Here is a 24,814-nt window from a genome sequence, read left to right as displayed (position 1 = left end):
AATGAAAAAGCCTACCTGGTGTTCTACAGTGTATGAAAGAGATTTTTCTGATGACCCGATGGTGGAAGTCTCTTGAAAAGGAATAAGTTCTTTCTCAATACGGAGTGACACTGAGCAGCAGCCTGTGAGATTACAAAGCCACGAAACAATCCAAGTCCAACATGGAAGCGCCCCCATGAAGGAGCCATGGTGTGATATAAGAAATCCAGACCTGTGTAGAACAGCAAAAGATGGAGACATATCGATAAAAAGATGGAATTTTTGCGGGAAAAATGGGCGAACCTTCAATTAATTAATTTCAGCTTGTCCGTTAAAAATGTAATGTAAATAAGCAATAGACCTTATTCATAAATGGCTGTCAATTTATAATTCTTTTGTCAAAGTGCAAAGTAGCCTACCAAGCCTCGATACCCTACAGTGAATTGAAAAGAATTCTTCTTCTAAAATGAGGCTTGGTAGGCTAATTTGCACGTGGACAAAAGAATTATAAATGTGACCGCCATTTATGAATAAGGTCTACATGTATATTGTAATGTAAAATGGATTGTTAGTGATAGTGCAGTGTTATTAGGAACATATTGTTATGTTTTGTATTTTGCTCTTATGTATTGTGACTTGTGCAGGTATAAATAGACAAGTGTAAGTATAAGTAGTGTAATGTTAGTACTGTAAGTGTTCGTCCTGTGAATAAAATTGCAGAAAAAAAAAGAAACAGCAAAAAATTACCCAGGTCTTCAGTATACACCAATATGTGAATCAGAGAAAGAACAAGCCAAACTGATTGAAACCATGGAACATACCATCCCACAACACTCCAGAACATGTGGCTGGGAAGGTGGCGACCATTATAGACTTTTGCCCAGGCAAGAAGAGGAAGGTTTCTGGCTGTCTAACATCCTTCTTACATGTATCAATACGGAGAAGGCCACTGCAGCTGGTAACAAAGTACCTACTCTCAACTCAGACATGTTTTTGAGAATGGCAACACCTTCCAAAGAAAAATATCTGAAGTACAAGTTTCATCAACTCTATCCAAATATTCAACATTCAGAGGTCATTCTTGCACCATTCAACCATGGCAGGCACTGGTGCCTAGTTGTTGTGAACCTGGAAGAGAACTTTTCAGTCTATCTGGATTCTCTGTATGATGGCGCTGGTGCAAAAATGGCATTTTCTAGAGTCAATAACTTCCTAACATGTTGTGCCTCCATCAATGGGATCAATACTTGGACCTTGAAGAACTGGAAGTATTTTGTAATTCCTTCATCTGACATTGCACAGCAGCTCAACAGTGACGAATGTGGGGTGTTTGAAGCCACGTAGGCAGAGCACATTGCCCTAGGATTGCCACTTGATTTTACTCAAGATCAAAATTTAATGGTTACTTTTCGTTACTTTCTCATACTCAACATTGTATGGAATTCATTGTCTCCGTACAGTACATGTGAAATATTCTGAAAAGCATAAAAATAAAATACCTTTAACCCTTTCACTCCTGTAATTAAGTACAAAGCCAAATGGAAAACCTGCATCCAAGAGGAAACACCAGTGCTCTCAGACTGGCAAATCAACATCAAACTAAGCTGCCACTGCCATGAAAACAATTGGTTTTGGGAAAGCCCTAAATGGAAACTTGTTAGACAATCAAGCAGCCTGTGAGCAGAGCCTCCTTTTGTCTTTTTCCTTACTGAGGAGGATGCTTCAACTGACTACACAACAACTGTGTCAGGGAAAGACCCAAACATTATCCTGTTGGACAAGCACACTTCAAGTTGCAAGACAGAAAGTGGGTCAGAAAATGCTTCAAATGAAACACTGTTGGACATTATGGACAACCAAGAATCAACTGATTTTATAACCCTAACCCCCTGACAACCCAAACCAAGCTACAACTTACAACCCAAAAAATCTTTCAGATAAAGCTTCAGGAAAAACTATGCTGGGCAACCAAGATTGACAAGGAATTACACAACTAATGGGGCAGGGAAACCTGAAACTAAAATCTTCATAGACAATCATAGCTTAATTATTGACAACACAACTTCTGTGTCAGGAAAAGCTCCAAACAATACCTCTTCAGACACTCAAGCTTCCAATGCAAGTTGAAATTCTACACCTGTCCAGTGCATGGTGTTACCAGTAATAAGGGAAATATTACTAGTGAAAAGAAGAATCCATCAACTCTTTCTAACTCCCAGTCGACTCACATAAATGAAGATCATTGTTACTCTTGCACTGTGCCACCCAAAAGAAAAAAATCCAACACTAGAGATCTACTGTACCTACAAAGGCTGCTACCATCTTGCCAACAGAATATGAATGTAAATGAACTGAATTTGAAGATCTTTCAGTATTGGAAGGTACCTTAAGAGTGCAGTTCTGTATCAAGAATGTGACATGACTTGTAAGTATAATGTAGACAACTGGATGTCCACACTTGCGACATCATCTAACATAAAATACAACATGGAAAGTGGTGGTCGCTCAAGAACTGGAAAGCGGGTTTCATTTACAATATGGTATATAATTATGCCAGTGCAAACGAAAAAAGCTGACCAAAAAAACAAGAGGCTGCTAAAAAGACGCCTATATACATGTACACTGGCCTAACCTGGTCAGACGTAGTATTTTACTGTCTCACGCCTAAAATTACTCGTCAATGGGGAAACCGCAGGAGTCAGTGGGTTAATCACTCGCTGAAAAACTGTCCCATTAACCCTTTGCCGCCTACACTGGCATAACCCACCCAGACTTAGTACTTTATTCTGTTTAACACCTGAGTATTTATTGTCTAAACCCACACGATTTTGCTCGTCAATGGGGAAACCCCAGGAGTCAATGTGTTAATAAAAATTCTCTCAACAGACCAAGTTCAGTGCACGCACAAAAAACAATAATTATAATTATTTCAGTCTGTAACATTTAGCAGACACTTTGAGATTCTGTTGTTGAACCCGCACAATAATATTACAATGTAGACCGTACAAATGTTGGCTTGCGAGAAAACTAAAACGACACCAATTACGTGGTGTAACCCGCACTGAATCTTCAGGACGATAAATGTTTGCTTGCATGAGCAAAATAACTCTCCTCTATCAACAGCTGAAAAAGATAATGAAAGAAATGAGATTGCAATCGTTTTCGTTTTAGGAAATTACAGAGCCAGATTTTCGATAAATCCAAACAAATTCAAAATGCCCACATTCAGTACCTGCCAAAAATGAAAGACCAATTTCCTTTAGTTGGTGTCTCAAAGCTGGGGAAAACAAAGCAAAATTTTCTCAAAAGCAGCACATCGTGGACACAACTCACAGCAAACAGAAAGGCAACAAGATGGCCACCACTTCTATCCATGCACTAGCACCCAAACCTCCGCAAAGTCTTGACAATTCAGACTCGTATACCGACAAATACTGTGGATGACAACTCAGTGTGAGCAGAGCCCACACAATAACCTTGTGTATACATCTCATGTGCACACATCACCCTGCTGGTGCTGACTGCCACTACAAATGTACATGTAGGTGTGTGGATTACATCTGGGCAATCACAGCATGTCATAAGGCAATGCCTTGAAAAAGTACAAAATATGTTACCTCCACATGCCTTTGGTGGCAGAGCACCAAAAACAGGTCCAGATATTTTTATGACTGATGATGACTCTGGACACCTGGAAAGAAGTAATAATACTGCTCTGTACTTTCCACTTCCTGCAAGCTGTCTGGCGTTGGCTATATAACTCCAGCAACAACATAAATAGAGATGATCATCAACACTTAATGGGACATTTTCAAAAACTTGTAAGAATTCCTCCAAGCAGCAGAATCTGTAAAAATTACAATGTAACTGATATGGTTACTGCAAAATATCCCAATTGTTACCAAGAGTATGAAAAAAGATCGTTAAAAGGGCAGCAAGAGTGGGCTCTTTACCATTGCAAAAATCTAATCACCAGAGGAAATAACTCTGACAATTACACTGAATCCATGATCAACATATTTAAGAGTGTGGTTTTACAACGAATGCGGGCCTACAATTTCATTGAACTCTTCAAGTTTATCACAGAAGACCTTCAAATGTATTTTCAAAGAAAATTGCTTGCCCTTGCATTTGGAAAATCTCTACCTGGCTCCCTAGTGTTTTGGTGCAACAGCTTCCACAGTCCAGCTTCACACTATCAAACAAACTACTTCTGACTGTTGTAAATTCTCCTCTTCACTTTCAATGTCACTATCATCCAAATCCTTGTTGTAAAGTCGAGGAAATGAAGAGCTTCACCAAGTTGATCGCTGTATGAAGAGAAGACCACTACAAGTAACCAACTTTGTTCAAAGCAGAACTGCTTAAGAAGTAAGCTACAGTATGAGGTAGATTGCAGAAGTAGAATATGTAGCTGCCCTATGGGAAGAAATGGCAATCCCTGTGCTCATCAAGCTGCAGTGGCACCAAATAAAATTATGGTATTGCCGGTATCAACTTTATTCCACAGAGACCAGAAGAAAGATTCAGCCTAGCAAACTTGCCATTGGAAATCACAAAGAACTTCAATTACAGTACTGTGCAAAAAGAATGCACACGAATTTCCCGCTTTTCGGCACTTTTTACTACTTTTTGACGAAATATAACGAAATTTTGGGCGAAACGAATTTTCATTCGAACTACATCAAAATTTCAAAACGCCTATTGTTTCAATCAAAACGAAAATTCGCAACGGCCACGCAAATATTCAAGCGAAATTTCGTTGTAACGTAGCGAAATTTCGTCGTGACATCGCGAAATTTCATCCTGACATGGCGAAATTTCGTCCTGACAATGTGAAATTTGGAGAGTGCTTATTGAACGTTCGAAGCGAGCATTTGCCTTTTACAAGCCCTTTCTACTTCAGTCAATGCGTGACATCTGGATTGCTTCTAAGAAACATGTCATGAAAATGTTGATTCCCCATGTGTTTTCGAGTTCTGAATAACCAATATGTTAAGAGAAGTGTCTATTGCCAAAAAACTCGAGTTTGGATTATCGCACAGCCCTAAAACTTTGACACGCTCATGATTTATTACCTTCCTACAACATCTCAATTTCTTGATTCAATTTGTTTAATGGTTAGCGATTTTATTTTTTTGTTTGCGTGGTACTTGCGTGACGTGAAAACCAAGAAGAATTGTTACGTTTAGTATGTTAAAATGGCTATGGCGATGATGTTATTTGTCGTGTTTCCACACAAGGTTGAGAGAACAGTACAGTTGTTGATTCCATTCCTTCATTAAAATGCGAAACGCTAACCAACACTACGAAATTTCGTTTTAAGCCGCAGCTACACGAGCGATTTTTTGCTCAAATTTTATCGTGTCAATCGCAAGTGTAGCCACCCTTGAACTGCCGATTTTTTACAACGACTTTTCAAGGGTGGCTAAACTTGTGATTTTCATCGCGCGCTGGCGACGCGACAAAATTTGAAAAAATTGCATCACAGGCGCCAGCAAAAAATCGCTCGTGTACCCGCGGCTTTAGGATAACGATATTTCAATTATTAAAGTTCTGGGATTTTCGTTTCAGTACGTACGAACTCCAACCGAAAATTTTGTTGTTAGATTTACGAATTTTCGTTTCAGTACGTACAAACTCCAACGAAATTTCGATGTTAGATTTGTGAATTTTCGTTTCAGTATGTAAGAACTCCAACGAAATTTCGTTGTTAGATTTGCGAATTTTCGTCCTGCGTTCGAATTTTCGTGTGGCTCAGCGAAATTTCTTCAAAAATTCCGCCGAAAAATCACACCTCTTCCCCCGAAATTTCGATGAAATTTCGGCGAAATTTCGAGAGAACAATAAGCGAATTTCGTCGAAATTCGTTTGCATTCTTTTTGCACAGTACTGTACATGTATAACAATTTGTTCATCTCTGTTAAAAGCTTCTTGCTAAAATGGAAATGGCCAGTGGTGACCATAAATGTCAAATCTCTTTGTGAAACGCCAGACGAGGCACAATGTAGCATCCACTCGCCTGAAAAGGACTCCAAGATTGATGATCAGTTTGAATTAGAGAACATAATTATGAATAAGACTTCACTGACAAGTAAGCGATGACATCGAACTGAAGCTTAGAACAACAGATAAGAATTTTTGGGCATGCTATATGAAATATTTGCAAATTTACAGAAACATCATTTCAAATCAAGATGACAAGCATCAGTCGCAGCCCTTGCAACAGCTTTTGTGAACTTTGGAAAAGATCGCAATAGGCTTACACTGCCCATTCTACAGAACAGCAGGGCCAAAATTAAAGTACATGTACAACCAACTTCAATATCAAGACACAAGTCAAAGATAAAAGCATCATCACTACAAACAGCCATCTTTGAAACCAAGAGTGGTGGACATTAGAGAATAACAAAAACATGGAAGACTTCTAATAAGAAGTGCCTTCATAATCTGGCCCAAAATGTAAACTTTAAGTTAAGTCTTCCAAAATGCTGGACATACTCGTTAGTAATATTATCACATTGTATTTTTTAAACATAATAGAAACAATAGTTAGATAGGTTAACTTTAAAATGCCTGTGAGGCGAAAGTTGTTTCTGCACTTTTTGAAAGTTAAATGATTTAAATTCGAAATACTAAACTTTGAGTTGTCTAGGATAAAAATTTTTATTAGAGCTTTAATGAGTGCTGGAAGTTGGGCAAACTTTCCAGGAAAAATGGAAATATCTGAAGTGTTCGGCCAAAATACCATGTAACGAAAGATTGTAATGTAGCTTTGGGAGCAAACAGTGAGTGAAGGAAATCTCTGCACACAAAATAATGCTAGAAGCTTTTGTTATTTAATAAAAGTTGACACAGTCCCTTGGATTTTACATGTATTTATAGAAAGTCAAGTCAAGTCAAGTCAATTTCTATTAATTTTAACTCACACAGAATAAATCATGTACATACAATGCACATTATTTTAAAAGTTAGGATTATTTATACCTTAGTGTTACAATAAAATCGTGGATATAAAGAATAGAAAAGAATCAATAAAATTTCTATGAAACAATAAAAGGGGTAAACGGTAGGGAGAAGAAAGAACAATTATACTTGAGGTACGATGGTTGTGTGTGTAGAGTTTGAGACAAGTAAATACATGTAGTTGGTAAAATAATGAAGTCTACAGGTGTCTAATATGTATTAAGATTAGGAATATAAATAACAATAACAAATTTAATTTAATCTGAACCCACTGTCACCTGAACCGCCCTAGACCGCCCCCATTGACAAGTAAGATCGTCTGGTGTTAGACAGTCTGACAGTAAAATATGTTATTAGTCCCACACCTCGGAGTCAATGCGTTAAAAAGTAATACTTCTTACTTTAAATTTAAAAGAACAAAAATGTGCAACCTTGAGTGCTTGTAAAAACACGACTTTTTTATCCTAGAACAGAGCAAATTACAACAAATTTCACTTCATAGGGATTTTATTAAAAGAAGCAAATAAATCATGCACAGAAAAAACCCTAACAAGAATTGTCATAACGCAGCACTGTACGTTTAATCAATCCATGATACTGTTAGGAGAAATTAGATGTTGAACCTTTCAAAGGAGATTTGTACGTAGTCTTAAACTAAAGAGGGCCAACAGCTTGCTTTAATTAGAAAATTTAACACTTTGCTCATAAGAAAACGTTCAAATTTACAACATTAATAAATTACGTTAGTCTCTTTCCATATTACTGATTAGAAAAATTAATTCCTCACCTTCAAAGTTGTGCCCAAAATGATCTCTTGTTGTGTTGTGAACATATTTTGGGATCACTTTCTCGTCGCCACTTTCTTTACGTTTGTACCCATAAAACAATGTCTAATGCCCTTGAAACACTTGCTTTATGCCAGGTTGCACACTTTAAAGCACAATTCTCCAGGATAATGCACATCCAAATCAGCAGAGAGATATTCTTTCCCCCGAAGAATGCACAAATAGCGACCCCGCCGCCATTTTTGTCAGTTTCTAATATCACTAGGGCCCAGGTCACGTCCGTGACAAAAGCAGACGGTTACTAAGCTCCGTCTTAAAAGTGGTCACAAAAACGTTTTTGTGGACTGCTTCCCTCCAAAACAAAACGGCGGACGTTAATGAGGTTCCCGCCTCATTTGCATCAAATCCGTCATTAAGTAAAGCTATGATCTTCGCAGTTATGAACGCAATTTTTGCAATTGCGTAAAGAAGCCTGAAAAATTCAGCACTTCAACGGGGCTTGAACCCGTGACCTCGCGATACCGGTGCGACGCTTCTCTACGCAAATGCAAAAATTGCGTACATTACTGCGAAGATCATAGCTTCACTTGATTTCATATCCGCAGTTCATATATGATCCATTTCATATAACATTTCATCTATTTCCAATATGCAGAATTTATGCAAATGCTTTGCAGCCGTATATGAGCGATTTACACTACTGTGGTACAGGCCATTATATTAAAAGAAAATTCTTCGTCAGGAGAAGTTTGTAGCCTTTGCGATTTAATTAAAGTGCTTCTGCGACAAAAATCAGTGGGTTCTTTTCCTCGATTTTTTCACCCTTAGTTAAAGACAAGACCCTAAAGTTGACAAAAAAAGGTGTCCATAGCTAACCTAACGACGATTTACATCTGTAAAGTCTGCCAGAAAGTGTACACTTTTTGTCCACCATTACTCGAACGACAAGTACTTGAGGCCACAATTTTGTCAAGTGGCGTTCCCTCCTTGACTTCATCTCATCATCCAGCGAAGTCTTTCTGCATGGTTTTTAGTAAATAGAGTAAGAAGAAATGTTTTTTTCTTCAAGTTCTTCGTCTTTTTCGTCAGAGGACGGTTCGGAGTTGAGTCCAGACAGGAGTAGTGCGATTTTCGAGGAAAGTGAGGCCAGTTTTGTACCCCATGACGAAGATTTAGAGCCACTCGCAACTCAAGAAGAAGCTGCCGCCTACAAGGCAAACCACGAGAACCAAGACAGTGGTTTTTTTTTTTTTTTTGCCAATCATTCATGAATGGCTAAAACTGAAACAGAAATTGTAAGCAAAGCCGTCTCAAAACCTATAGTTTGGAAACGCTACATTGACTATGTCTTTTCCCTGTGGGACATGAGTAAACCGAACATAGCGACTTCCATCGAACAAGTAAATTTACATCACCCTACGATTAAATTCACGGCAGAAATATCTGCACCCTGCCAGCAGAGCCTTTCTTTTGCTTGCTCGATTTTGGCGTTCTCGAGAAAGGCTCTGCATGAATCGAGTAAGATCTTTATTGAATATGCGCTGCATGTTGCCAGGATACAGTCTCGAACCCAAGCCTAATATGCCAGATCACGCCGCCATCTTGGTTTTTCATGGTACAGCGGGCTCAATTATAACCATCGGTTTTGTCACTAAACGGACGCTCGCACTGGAAAAACCGGTTTGACGAGAGAAAACAAGATTGACTAGTCCAGAAGTTCGGGCTGCGGTGGCTTCAAAGAGTTGACGCGATTCGGGCAGAGCCTACTTTTCTCCTCCTCAGTAAAGAAAAAGACAAAAGGAGGCTCTGCTCGCAGGGTGAAATATCTGTCACTGAAACTGTGTTTCTAGACACAATAGTATACAAAGGAACGAGATGCAAGGATCAAAAAACACATGTTAAACCAACGGAGACCTTCCAATATACGGATTTCACCTCTTGTCACCCGCCAAGCAATAAAAGGTGAAGCTCTATGAATCCTCAAAACACACTTTCAAGGAAAACATTTGAACATTTAAAATACATTTGCGGGATAGAGGTTACCCACACAATTTGGTAGAAAAACTACTTAAAGGAAAAAAACTAAAACTGCTTAAAGGAAATACCAAAACAAAAACAAAAGCTTTTTGTAACACAACAGCAGACATCAGTGTCAAACCTGGAACAAGTTTTACTCAAAAAATGTCAACCCCTACTTGGCCAAATCTTTAAAGAGCCACCTATTATTGGAAGTAAAAACTAACAATAATAGCGCGCGACGTTTCGACCGAACTTCGGTCAGTATCAAGCCAAAAGTGACATAAAATTTTTTGCTTAAGTATAAATATAAAACAAAGAAGTGAAAGTATGTTAAGTTTGAAAATGTAAAAAAGGGGTGTTAAAAAACATGCAAGAATAACACAATTCAAAATGTAAAAAACTTTCGCACAAATTGAGTTTGACTGTACATGGAGACTTGGTCTCAGTTCATTAAAAAAATAAAAATAAAATAAATGAGGCAGTCAAACTTGTTCTTGCACTTTTTTAAGATGGTAAAATTCTTGCTAAGATCATTTTTGCACATAAGAACGTTTCAAACGGAAATGTTTTCCAATAGAGGAAGACGCATTCTTGTGCTCGTCTACGCGTTGATGCAAATGCTGCCGCGTGTAACCAACATAACCTGCATCACACAGGTCACATTTAAATTGATAAACAAGGGTGGTTGGTCGACAATAGATGGCTTGACCTCAGACGGTTTCAGATATTAGAGAGATTAAGCATGACGTTTACGGCCAACGGCAAACGGGAAATGGCAGGCTCCTGCTTCTCATAAAAGCGTGAAAATTATCTCATTTTAACTTGTCTCGTTCCTTTGAGAAGTTGCTTGATATATGGAACTAACAGGAAAGAAATGAGCTAATATCAAGCAGGATTCTCCCATCTTTGGCAGAACCCTAATTTCACTCCGACGTTTGCCGTGTGGCGTAAACGTCATGTTTAATCTCTCTATTGTTTGATCTTTTGGCTGACACACGTGGGCTGGAAGCTAGGTCACTTGAATTTTCTGGCTCAGATCTCTGAGTTGCGCTCTTTCTGTAGAGTATGTGAGCACCTTATGTAGGAATGTTTGTTATGTATCGTGTATTGTTCTCTATTCGTATAAATTAGGTAGCCATTCGTGGTCACTAGTCCCTCTTCCACTTTGGATCCAATAAACTAATGTGTTCTCTCAAGTGTTCTCTCTTTCTCCGAATCGACACTTAGAATATTGGCTGAAGTGACCGTCCAGCCCACTTTGTCAGCCACAAGATCAAACAACCTCTGAAACCGCGCGACGTCAAGCCGTCTATTTTCAACCAACAATCCCTTGTTTGTGAATTTACACGTGACATGTGTGATGCAAGTTATGTTGGTTACACGCGGCGGCATTTGCATCAACGCGTAGACGAGCACAAGAATGCGTCTTCCTCTACTGGAAAACATTTCCATGTGAAACATTCTCATGTGCCCAATGATCTTACCCAGAAGTTTACCATCTTAAAAAAGTGCAAGAAGTTTGACTCTCTCATTTATGAAATGTTTTTTTCATTAATTAACTGAGACCAAGTCTCATTGTTCAGTCAGACTCAATTCGTGCGAATTTTTTTTTTGTTATTCTTGCATGTTTTTTAACACCCCTTTTTTACATTTTTATACTTTACATACTTTTACTTCTTTTTTTTATATTTATACTTATGCAAAAATTTTTATCTTCACTTTTGGCTTGATAATGACAGAAGTTCGAACGAAGCGTCGCACGCTGTCGCCCTTAGATTTTACTTCACATTGCTTTCAAAAACCTTTACTTGTAAGCACCTATTATTTCCTACAAAAAAGGGGAAAGTCCTTAAAGGATCTGCTCGTTAGTGCAAAACTATAATAGGTTCTATACATGTTTTCATACAGGAAGGGAATCCGTGTGGCCTGTCACTCCTTACGTTACTTATCTAAAAAACGTATATTTCGCGCAACCTCGTTCCCAGGGTCTCTCTTTGTCTTTGTCTTCTCAACGACAATGGAGACCCTGGGAACGAAGTTGATATTTCGCGTACTTGCACTTGTATTTATTTAACTCTAAACGTTCCATACTCTTAACCTCAACTATCCCAGAAAGGTAACAAAAATATTAATGCTTATTACCCTGATAAACTGAGCAGATCTTGAAAAGCCCCTTGGTGTTGAAGTTCGAGCTGTGAATGCGAACAAAGGCTTTCCAATGCTTGGCCAGTTCATAATTGCTCTTTGGCGTTTGCAAAGAGATTCCAATTTGCGGATTTGACTTGCTGCAGTCCTGTACAACACAGCGACAAGCCGGTATATTTGCCAATTTTTTTTTTTACAAACGATGAGTATGCACAACGGGATGTTTTTCCACTTGTGGAGCTGTCACCTCGCCTCAGAGCACTTTGGTGTTGATGATATGATGATGTCACGGACTCCCTGGGATCTTACTGGTACAAGTAATGGCGGACGCTCATTCACGAAAAGCATGCATCGAAAAAGCGCACTTCCATTTGGAATTTCCAACTCAAATTTAATTATTGGCCTTCAAAGGTCACGAAAAGCAAAAAACAAGAAAAAGTCAAAATTTCGTTTCAGTAGCACTTTAATGATACAAATTTCTATAGAGTAGAATTTACTGACAATGTACTTGAAATTCCCGGAATTGCTAATACCAACTTTTTCTAATACCTAAAAGTCGTAAAGCCGCCTTTATAAATGCATCCTTGTGCCAGAGATATGGAGAGCATTACATGAGCGGGAATTAATCAAATAGTGTCCCAGAGCTTGATAGAAGGTGTCTTAGGTATTGCGATGATTATTGTTTAGGGCCTCTTCATAATGAGCCTGGCTGGCCAGGGCTGGCCTGGTTTCCGATATGTTGCTTCGCCTCTAAATCCTTTGTAAAAGCTTCGATGTGTTCGTATGAGAAGGCGGGTTGGCTCGGTTGCCGAGATCTCGCTAGCGGGCTGAAAATTTTGTTATATGAACTCTTCATCCCGGTTACCAGGAGGAAAATAATACAATACATTTTCGTGATAAAAGGACATTAACGAGTTTTTACTTCTCTTTTCTTCGATAATGAAGCTTAGATTGGTTTCATTTGATAGTTAACGTAAAGTCAAAATTAATTTGAGGTTGCTTAAACAAAGAAAATCGAGAAATTGTCGCCAAGCTTGTTCGTTACGTTTTACACCTGAATGGTCGCGTCACAACTTTTTCAAAATTTTCATCTCGGAAAAGCGGGCTTAAAGTCGCCATATGAACAGAAACCAATTTCATCTCGGTAACCGATCCATCTCGGTCAACCTGGGTCATGTGAAGAGCCCCATAATTGTATGATAATATTGTCAAATTACTGTGGATGTGCAAGTATCAGTCCACTAGGCAATTTGACAATGGTTCGACCAAAGTTATTAGGCTGATTTAGCAACAGAACGGGAACGTCAGTGGCGACGGCGCGCGCAGAAAAAACACCAATGAGAATTCAGAATAGAGTAGACTCCACTCTTTTCTTCTCTATTCTAAATTTTTATTGGTAGTTTTGCTGCGCACGACGTCGCCACTGACGTTCCCGTTCTATTACTAAATCAGCCTATTATCAACAAAAGGACTAAAGCGGATGCTACATTGTACTTTGTTTAGAGCAAGTATTCGTCACATTCTTAATTTTTCCAAACAAAAAAAGCAAATTAGTCATCCTAGTTACGGTCACAGATTACCAAATACGTTGCTATGTTTTTATCTCTGTTCAATTTAAGGAAACCTTGCATTCAGAAAGCCAGTAAATCCTTCAGAATCTTCTATTCGAGCTGACTATGTAGTAGATGGAAACCTCAACACTCTGAGCAATCCTTTGTACTTCTGGCAAGTTGACTTGGGAAGAATGGTACCAGTGAAAGAAGTGATCTTCTACTGCCTCTATTGTAATGTCGTGGTCAGAGTGGGTAAGTTGGCTAAAAACATAGATATTTACCTTTTCTGTTCTCAGCTGACAAGGAAAAGAAGGAAACACATTTGCACTGTGACCATTCCTTTCATGAAAGATTCAAGCAGAGAGATTTCAATTTCTTGTTTTCTTGTAAACTATGATGATTTTTATTACATAAAGTAATTTTCTTGGAAGAAATTTTTAAACCATTCTCCTTTTTTATTTTTATCCCTTGTTTCTAAAGAAAACAAGGAACTTAATTTTAAAATAAAAACTTCAGATCAGTTTTTAAAAACTTTAGATCACAGATGTACGCCCACGCAGTTGTTCAAAGGACGGATAGCTTTGTCCGGTGTATGCTTGTCCAAATGTGACAAAATATCAAGATTGCCAATCTCATGTGTCAACTATACATTTATAAATCAAGTTTCCTATATTCATATCAAATTATACATCAAGGTTTTTTCAATATTCATATCAAGTTCCCAGATATTCATGTCAAAACATCTTTCCTTACCAATGCATCTATGCCTATATCGAGCCGACTTTTTCATATTTGGAAAAAAACAATCATGTCAAGTTTTAAAAATCAAGAAAGCCTGGTGCTGAGCATTTCAAAAAGGAAGAGGCAGCATGAGAACCAGCCGTACAATAAACAACATGGTGGCCACGAATCTCTTCAAATGTTCTTCGTAAACTGATCTTGCGTGTCTGTGTTCGCAATGCACCGTGGAGCAGAGTAGTCCCAAGAAACGTTACGAGTATCAACGTCGCATCATCGAAATACGTCTTCACCAGGTGACTGACTCTCAGTTATGACGCCATTGAACAGATGATGAAAGCTCTCAAGACAAATCTTGGTGTACTGCCATAACATCCAGGAAAGTGACATCCAGAACAGTACAGCAGGTTCAAACTGCTTCTTTATAGCCCACAGCTTAGTAGCTGTAACTTGGATGATCGAGTATTGTAGGTATGAATGTGTGATGTTTTTGTAAATAGTTTCACAATGTTGATTGGAATTACGGTCTTTTCTCCTATGGGTCGTTTCGCCTACCGTCTGTTCGCCTACGTCTAGAGTCGACTCGCCTACGTCCAGTAAGTCAGTTCGCCTACGTCTTAAACTCCGTACTATGACAATCATTGTGTAAAACAGTTGATTCACCTACTTGATGTGCGGTGTCGGAGTTCGTAAACAAGCGATGCCATTTTTGACGGTCGATGCCATTCTTAGTAACCTGGGCCCAGTTCCTCAAAAGCCGATTAACGCTAATCCCAGATTAAAAATAAACCAAGCAGTTCATTTCTCTACTCCCAAATGCTGTTCAACGCAGATTTTCGGCATAACTTTATATGAGAAGACGTCAATCTTGAAAAACAAAAATAAGCAAAAGAAACTTTCACCAAAAAGTTGAAAACGTGAAACAAAAGTTTACGCTAATCCTGGATTAAGTTAATCGGCTTTCGAGGAACCAGGCCCTGAGGCCTTTTTATTTGGTTAGCTTTCCTAACTTTGTTAGGATTTGCTTTATTTAAATACTTCAGAAAAATGGCCTAATTGAAACCGATATTTCGGTAGTGTAAAGGACTGAGGTTAAGTGCATTTGCTCTTAAGCCATTGAATCGAGTGTTCGATCAACTTTTTCTAATTTTTTTAAAAACATTTTTCTAAGGTTTTTTCTCAGTTTTTTTTTTAAATTCTAAGTGACATACGCTGCCAGGTGTGCCGGGGTCTCCTTCTCTTTCGCTTCCCCTGTGGGTTCCACTCCAGTGCCCTCTTGACTACATGTCCATCTGGTCTCCTCAACGTGTGGCCGATCCATCCCCAAGCTCTTTGTCTTATCTCTTGCTCTATCGGTCGCTGCCCTCTTTGTCTCCAAAGCTCCTTGTTGCTGATTTTTCTAGGCCACCAAATCCGCAAGATGTTCCTCAGGCTCTTATTGATCAACACCTGCAACTTCTGCTCCAATCCCTTAGTCAGCCTCCAAATTTCAGAGCCATACAAGAGCACCTCCTTCACATTTGACCCAGAGACTCTTAGCTTGGTCTTGGTTGTTAGTGCTATGGATCACCATATTGGTCTCAGCATCGCAAATGCCTGTCTTGCCTTTCCAATTCGTGCCTGAATGTCTTCGTAAGTTCCTGCCTTCTTGCTTACAATGCTCCCATAAAACTCATCCACTTCCTTAATCCGCCCCCCTGGGACCGACACACATCGCTACGTTTGGTACCAATACGCATTAACTTTGTCTTGATGGAATTGATCTTCAGGCCTACCTTCGCACCTTGTACCTCCAAGGCCCGTGTCTTATCCCTCATATCCTGTATTCTGTGCGACGGTAAGGTCAGATCATCGGCCAAGACAAGGTCTTCTAAGGATGTTGTAAAGGTCCACTGAATACCTCTCTTCCTATCAATGCTAATCTACATGTAATCCTAGATTAAGTATATTTTTCCTCATTTGCAAACGACAAACTGTGAAAATTGTTCTAAGTCTCGTCCAAATGTTAATTGAAATACCTCTTCCACTATTGCCAAAGCCGGCTTGAATATGGCATATGGCATACGGCATACGGCTTGCTCAATTAAGCTAACGACGCGAAACGGATCGAAAATACTTGTCATCTTATTGGTTGATTTAAACGAGGGACGCCACTCCGGCAGCTTCAACGAACATTTGGTCAAGATCTGCTCTCACGGATTAGAGCACACAACCGAAGAAGGAATCCACTGTGTATTCTGAAACCGGTCTTGAAACCTGATAGGTTCAGCGAACCTATCAGCAACACTATGACCAACTTGAAAAAGCGCATCTTAGCTAATGCTCCTATTGTCGCATACAGGAAGGACAAATCACTCAAGGACTTTATAGTCAGAGCTTCAATTCCTCCTCAAACTTGAAACCTCCTAAACCTAGCAAATCCTAGGAACGCACTGGTTTCCTGAACATTCAGCGGCAAAGCATTACTAAATCCTGACGCACCTCCTATCTCTTAAGTCGCAAAATAGAAAGACCACGAGCTCTTGGACCACCTCAAGTCAGAGTCATATTTTTTTCGTCTTTAAAAGCTAAGCGGAGTTATATTCGGTAAGGAGGGTGACAATATCACAACTGCCTTATATATATTTTTTCATCTAACTAAGCTTGCGTATCGCATGAAAGCGCACGAACTAAAAAAACACTAATTTATAAAAATCATGATACTGAGAACAAATTGAAACAATGATGTAAACATTCAACCGGGCAGTAAAGTGGGAACGAGCTAATTTCTTACGTACCTTATCTTTTTGATTGAAATGTTAATGAAAAGTCCCACCTCCTTTAGTATAGGCCGCTCGAATCACAAGTAAACACAAAGACCGTAAACGGTGGTTTATTTCATCTTAATACTCAGTGTTTCTGCGAGGTTCAACAAGGACTTTTAAACAATTCAGTTTTAAAGCTTTTACATATTAATCATGGGCGAACTGACATATTGAACGTAGGCGAACAGGCAGTAGGCGAAACGACTGGTTACCGTTGATTGGGGCACTCTGATTGTGCACATCAAACATTAATTTGCTTACGACTTCATAATATAGGAAAGTAACAGGCAGAATTTGTGCTTTGACAAATAAAGGGATGGCATCTTCTCTCCGATCGGCAAATAGATTAAGCGCAGGACTTGCTTTTGAAGAACCAAGATTTTGTTTAAATAATAAGCATTAGACGCATTGGACGCAATCATTCCCATAGGTTTACTTATTTTTTATGATAGCAGAATCAACATGACTTTTCCATGACAAATTTTGATCGATTAAAACACCTCGGTATTTGATATAACTTTTTTGCTCTAAACTGACTCTTTTGCTTGTTTCACAATCTAAAATACTTATTTAAGGAAAAAATGCATTTTTTGTGACGAGGACGAAAAATTACAAATTAGAATTTTTTGCATTCAATGTCAACTTATTTTTACTCAACCAATCATGTACGTTCTTTAAGTCTGCATTAACAGTTCGTTCAACCGCCTCGAGATTCTTATCAGCATAAAGTATATTTATTTAGTTTCATCTGCCAAGAGATAATATTTTAGTTTATCGGATAATAATTCACTTATGTCCAGGTTTGACCCTAATGATTTGTCTTCATTCTTATGTGGTTAAGCTCGTCCCTCGACGTGTCGTTTGCTTTCTCGGCTTTGGTAAGTTGGGTTTTAAGCTTCTCCGTTTCCCTTTGATTGACATTTAGGGCGGATTTCAGCTCTAGGATTTCTTGCTTCAGTTCTTGGTTTTCTCTGAGAATCGTTGCAACTGTAATTTGGATGTCAACTAGCAACTCCTTGATGTCAGTTAGGTTTACGGGCTGAGTGGCTGCAGCAGTTGGTGCCTCCCCGACACTATCCGCCATATTGCATCGTTTCTAAACGTTATCTTCTTCTTCCGATGAACCTCTTTCTCCCATTTTATGTTTCCCACTAATCTTCTTCATTGAAACTGGCACCACATAGCATCACTCCAAGATGTGATTTAGGTCGAAAATACCAAGGAAATATTATAAAAGAAGGGAACTTAAGCTCCGCTCAGAAACCATGCACGTCCGACCTTGTCGGGCTCACGCATGCTCTCCAAAATTTTCATTTTTGGTGTCTCCCCACACAGTGAGACAATATTTAAATAACGGCCGAATTAATGGTTGTATAATAGATTTCTTAGCCGATGATTAAGATATGTCTTAGCTCTCTTAAGCAAGCAAATTCTAGAATTTAATTTATCAATTAGGAAATCGATATGATTATCCCAGTTCAAATGTTTGTATATCTTAACGCCTAAGAGATGCCTTGGCTACTTCCATCGGAGTGCTACAAAGAGATAGATCAAGAGATGGACTACCAGAGTGCAACAGTTTTTGTACAGTTCCTATGATCAAATGTTTAGTCTTTCTCGTGTTCGGAGCCATCTTATTCAGAGATAGCCATCTACTAGTTCTGTCTAGGCTGTCTTGAAGACCACGCTGAATAAGCAGCGGGTCACTGTTAGTCTCCTATATGGTAGTGTCATCTGCATATATGTCGACATTTGAGTTAGAGATTCCAATTGGAAGATCGTCAATGTACAGCGAGAATAGTATTGGGCCCAAATTTGACCCTTGCGGAACTCCTCGGGCCAGCACCAGTGCATCAGACAGTGAGCCATTAATGCAGCAACGTTTTGTTCGATTACTAAGGTATGATTTAAACCATTCTTGAGATGTATTGGTGACATGGTATTTGTCGATTTTGGATAGCAATAAAGCATGCTCTACAAGGTCAAATGCCTTGCTTAGATCCAGCAGCACTGAATCCACACGCTTCCTAGACTCCATAACCTTAAGCCAGTTATCGGTGAGGTTCAAGAGCGCAGTTTCACACGAATGGTGTGGTCGATAAGCCGACTGGTTTCTATGAATAAGATTGTTTGAAGTGAGGTACCCGAGATACGATTTTGCCACATGCCTCTCGAGAGGTTTAGAGATAATTGGCAAGATTGAGATTGGGCGATAATTATTTCTGTCGTGAACTGAGTCCTTCTTATAAACAGGAATCAGTTTGGCTCGTTTAAAATTAATTGGAAAAGTACCGCTTGCGATACTTGAGTTGTAAATATGGGTAAGAGAGGGAGCAATAGCATTTAATGCCAGCTTTAATGGTTTTATTCCAATACCATCGAGACCAGTTGCTTTGCTATTTGGGCGGATGCTCTTAAGGTCCTCGATGACTTGTTGTGTGCTTATTGGCGGGATGTGGAACACGGTTGCTTCGCTAATGTGGGACTTAATAAAGTTTGCAAGACGTGCATCTTGTTCATTTGAGGCTATGCAGTGTGGAGCAGAGATATTGGTATGTTCAATGTTGATAAAATGTTCGTTGAAAGCATTTGAAATTCCCACAGGGTTACTGATTTGCTCGCCATTCACTTCAATAAAGAAAAATTGGTTGGTCTTGGCTTGGTTGGAGCAACTTGCTTAAGTATTTTCCACAGTTTCTTCGGATTGTTCATGTTTTCCATGATCTCATTTCTCACATATGCTGCCTTAGTATTCGCGATCTTTTTAACCACCTTGTTGCGTAAATTCTTATACATTGACCTGGCGAGAATATTTGATTTCGCACATGATTTAAACTGGTCTCTCAGGTGTATAAGATGCATGATCTCTTTGTTCATCCAAGGTGGCAGGCATTTGCGTTTTACTCTTTTCTTGACAATGGGAATGTGACGATTCACAACAATTCACAACGATTAACAAATTTAGTGTTCACGATGCACCGCAGAGCAGAGCAGTATGGAGAAACGTTACGGGTATCAACGCCGCATCATCGAAACACTTCGTCACCAAGGTGGCTATCAGTTATGACATTGAGCAGCTGATGAAAACCCTCAAGAGAAATCTTGGTGTACTGCCATAACATCCAGGAAAGTGAAATCGAGAGCAGTACAGCAGGTTCAAAAAGCTGCGCAAAGTTATGAACTATATCCGTGTGGGCAAGGCTGATGGTCTCGACGACATTCCAACTTGCCTCCTAAAGTTATCATTTACATTTATTGCACTTACACACTTTTTACACGCTTTTATTTTATTTTTTCATTACCAAAATTAAGGAAAGTTCATGTTGACCCGCAGGTAGCAGATTTGCTATTCGAGGCGGGTCAATCATCAACGTAATTTGTTACATCATTAAATAGAGAATAATAATATAATAAGAGTTAGACATTATTAAATTATAAGGAGAAGCATAACTGGTAAATGCATCAATAGTTGCATAATGTATCAATAAAGTATAGGAGCAGATTAGGTACAAAAGCAAGTGGATCAATTTGTTTTAATTGTACAGTCTTTGAGTTTAGAGGTAAATTTTGCCTCCACTACTCAACCGGACACTCAAGCTAGGATACATGGGCGCGTTGGCCAGCCAAGCCCTCCGTGCAGTTTATTAAGCATTGGAATAGGTACAAGAATATTAATACATCAATTCTAAAATAAAGAGAAAAGCAATGCACCAGAGCCGGACATGAAAACCCCTAAAAAAACCAGCAGGTGGAAAAAAGCGGGGAACGTGTACCCCCGACCAAGGCAGTGGTGCGACCCTCGGGGTTCTAGGGAATTCTAATTGAAAGACACGACTTACAATGTAAATGAACGCTAACATATACCGCCTAACGAAGGCATTAAACACTAATTCAGCTCGATAGAACAAAAAACAACAAGTAGGACTTGTGCACGCGGCGAGGGCTAACCGTAGAATGCCTCACTCGCTAAACGATCGCCAAATACAAACCACAATCACGTGGCACTCCAAGCACCTGCTGCTCAAAACCAGGCCTCTGCTACGTAACGGCAAAATATCAATTTGAGCTAATCAGGATTATCACAAATTACATTAATTGCGATATCAAGATAAGAATCTTCATTACTCAGGATCTGAAATAAAGACTTTTTCATTTGTTTTTTAAAGCAATTTTCTGATAATGATTTAAATTCATTCAGTATCTTATTCCAAATTTTGACACCAAGACGCGAAAAAGCCTTTTTTTGTAAGTTTAGTCTAGAGTATTTTGTACTAAAGAGCTGCGACTTGGATGATCGAGTATTGTAGGTATGAATGTGTGAAGTTTCACAATGTTGATTTAGGCACTTGGATTGTGCACATCAAACATTTATTTTGCTTGCGACTTCATAATATAGGAAAGTAACAGGCAGAATTTGTGCTTTGACAAATAAAGTGATGGCATAATAGAATAAGCAAAATAGAATAAGCGCAAAAAAATAAACAAAATAGAATAAGCGCAGCACTGTCTCGCTTTTGAAGAACCAAGATTTTGTTTAAATAAGCATTGGAAGTATTGCCCCAGGCAATGTGTCCATAACCTACATAAGGTAAAATTAAAGTGTCTATCACCTCAACGCACCTTTCCACTTAATTTATTATCTCAAATACATCTTGTTGTTTTTAGAACCTTTTGATTGCCATTTTATTTTTTTAACGGCTTTACAAGACGGGAAAAGTGGTCATACTTTGATCCTTAACCGAGCGATGAAGGGGAATGGGTTCGATACCGGATTGACGTCACAAATTAATTTGCATCGCTGTTTTCAAAGAATCAACCTCGTTCCCAGGGTCTCTCTTCTCTGCCTCCCTTGGTCGTTTGAAGAGAGACCCTGGTTGCGGCTGGTCACGTGACCATCTATCCATCCAAAACCCGAAAGGTGGGTGGGTACTCAAGTACATTTGGTCGAGAGGACGATAAAATACCATCCGGGGGAAGGTGAAGTTGAACAATTGTTGGTTTCAAAATGGCGCTCGAGTTTCTGAGATGTGTGTTCAGCAGGCGCTACTTTCGGCTGGCTATGACGATATAATTTTGAAAGTGAAACAAGTTATTTGCCTGGAAAGTTTATATTTAAATAAAGATTTAGTTGCTGTTTTTCTTGCCGGCTACGGGAAGTCCTAAGTTTTCCAAGTTCTGCCTCGATTGTTGAGGGAAAGAGAGGAAACACGCGCAACCACGTCGGTAACAAAGCCTGTAGTTTTAGTTGTTTCACCTTTGCTAAAAATAATTTTATATCTTTTGATAACCTCCGTCATTTTGACTTTCTACTTCGTTATCTGCTCATTTTTCACTAAAAAAACATCGAAGTAACTTGTGTAAGCATTCTATTTTACTACTTAGGTGATAAACATTCAATGAACGTAAAACAAATCATCTGTGTGGCTAAGATGTTCGTTGTAACCTCTCGAACTTGCGTTGTTTGCCCCCTCAGAAGTGTGTAGCTAATTTGCATGATAAAGGCAAATCCAACATGGCGGCTATCATGAATAGGGTCTCTTATCTCAATGCAAAGAAGTTTGTGACGTCAACCCGGTATTGAACCCACTCCGCTTCACTGCTCGCTTATGGATCAAATTATGACCACTTTTCACGTTTTCAAACCCCAACAAACATGTGAAATTTCAATCAACAGGTTCTAAAAAGAACACGATGTATTTAGAACGATTTCGAAGAATAAATATACTGGAAAAGTGTGTTGAGGTGATAGGCACTTTAAAGAATTATAAATATTTATAAGGACAGTAGATGGAATGAAGTACCTTACCTTTGCAATCATCCCTATGGTTTTACTTATTTTTATGATAACAGAATCAACATGGCTTTTCCGTGGCAAATTTTGATCGATTAAAATACCGGTACCTAGGTATTTGACATAACTTTTTTGCTCTAAGCTGACTCTTTTGTTTGTTTCACAATCTACGAAAAATTACAAATTTTTGTATTCAATGTCAACTTAGTGTAGTCAACCAATCATATACGTTCTTTAACTCTGCATATTAACAGTTTGTTCGACCGCCTTGAGATTCCTATCAGCATAAAATATATAAGTATCATCTATGAAGAGATAAAATTTTAGTTGATCGGAACTGAGGTGAATGTTATTTATGTAAAGTAAAAATAGAAGAGGCCCTAGGACCGATCCCTGGGGCACACCACAGGGAGAAATAAGTTTCGTTGATGAACACTCTCCAATTTGAATTGTTTGCGTCTATTTTTTAGATATGATTGAAACCAATGATTTATCAATCCCCGGAAACCATAAAAGTTCGAGTTATCGAGTAATATTTCATGATTGACCTGATCGAGGAATACATTAGATTATTTTTGTCAATAAATTCCTTCATCCGGTAATATAATAGTTTTCCAAAGACCCGATTAAAATTAGACAAAAGAGATATTGGTCAATACCAATAATTAGAAGGGTCAGTTTCGTCTTCACTTTTATATATTGGCGTTATTTTAGAAATCTTAAGTTTTGAAGGATAGGCACCAAGCGTAACAGATGAATTTAAATTAAGAGAAAGAGCTGGAGACATGATATTACACGAAAACTCTTTGAAGACCCGCGCAGGGGATTTGGGTTCTGTGGGACCCATGACGTCAAAAAGATCGTAAAAAATTAATTTTTCATCCGGGAGCTCTGAAACTGTCCAAAATGGAGGATCATAGAATAAGCCAATCACATGCCTCGTTTTATTGGCATCAGTTGCATATTTCATCCGTGAGTAATTTTCTCTTTAACCACTTGTGAACACTACGATGGCGAGCCGGCGTCGGTACCTTACTGAAGAAGAGATTGCCGCTTTGGTCGAAAGTGGTTGGGATTCGGACGCTGATAGCTACGCTGGAGGCATTTCCAGTGATGAAGAATTCGTCCTAAACACGCAGCTCGGTCTTGACGATGATTTTGCAAGGTAAGTGACTCAGAGAAATTTCCTAGTTTGTAGTCAAAATCTATACGCCATGAACATCTGTTCAAGAATTGCGGGAAAATTTCAATCATTTGGTCTCGTTACCTATGAATTCTTACGTATTTCGTAAAAATATACTTTCAAGTTCACATATTGTGGTAAATAGCCGTTTATCTCGGTAAGGAAGGCTTTTTTAGCTCTTCGATGCAAAGAAATTCTGCATGTGCTTGGATGCGAAGCCGAAGTATCGTATGTCATCGAAAGTGCATTCCGTTGCTATCGAGCAACCAGCAACAACAATCAACCATATGAAGTGGTAACATTCGAAGTCGTTGTTATTTTGTTTTTTCACGATGTCGCTTTCGCACAGTAGACACAGTAGATGATTTTTGTAGGTAATATAATAAAATTCCACGTACATGTACATTTTGTTTGTGCTTTCCTTCAATACCTTTTTTTCTTTGGTTAGTGATGAAGAAAGTAACACAGAAAAGCAATCTGTGGCACAAACTGGGTCTTTGGACGACGAAACAAGGGTAGCTGGTGCCACAGGTCAGTTTCAGTTATCTATATAAACTTTGTATTCATATTACTATTGTTCATCTGTGTAGAACTATCAGGTATACATGTATTCACATGGTACAATAATTGTAGTTATTGTTTATGTTTTTGTTTGAAAGGGACCCAACCTGTAGTAGTCTCTACTCCAAGCCCAAGCCAAGCAGATATGCCTGCTTCTGCACGTAAGTCTAAAAGCATTTTTCACTTTTGATTGATTGATCCTGTTTGGTAATGGTATATAAACTACTTTGGCCATTATAATGTCACACATTGTCATGCAACCCAAACATTGTAGTTGTTTTATATTATCA

At 38.8% G+C, this 24,814-nt stretch overlaps 1 protein-coding gene across 17 annotated transcripts in view; it reads right to left on the bottom strand.

Moving 5' to 3' along the window:
* Positions 1-24,814, bottom strand: part of LOC138024274 (uncharacterized) — an 847,896-nt gene that overhangs the window by 489,648 nt on the left and 333,434 nt on the right. For 3 of the 17 annotated variants that reach the window (XR_011126944.1, XR_011126945.1, XM_068871434.1), the window contains one exon: positions 16-211. Coding sequence is in view for 3 of the 17 variants with exons in the window: in XM_068871434.1 (XP_068727535.1) it covers positions 16-211 (196 nt within the window). In the remaining 14 variants the exon portion in view is untranslated. The other 14 variants (XR_011126946.1, XM_068871433.1, XR_011126938.1 and 11 more) reach the window with 14 other exon arrangements.

Source organism: Montipora capricornis, chromosome 11, assembly GCF_036669925.1.
Source record: "Montipora capricornis isolate CH-2021 chromosome 11, ASM3666992v2, whole genome shotgun sequence".
Lineage (NCBI taxonomy): Eukaryota > Metazoa > Cnidaria > Anthozoa > Scleractinia > Acroporidae > Montipora > Montipora capricornis.
The sequence above is the reverse complement of the archived record's forward strand: the minus strand, read 5'-3'. Positions and strand labels throughout refer to the sequence as shown.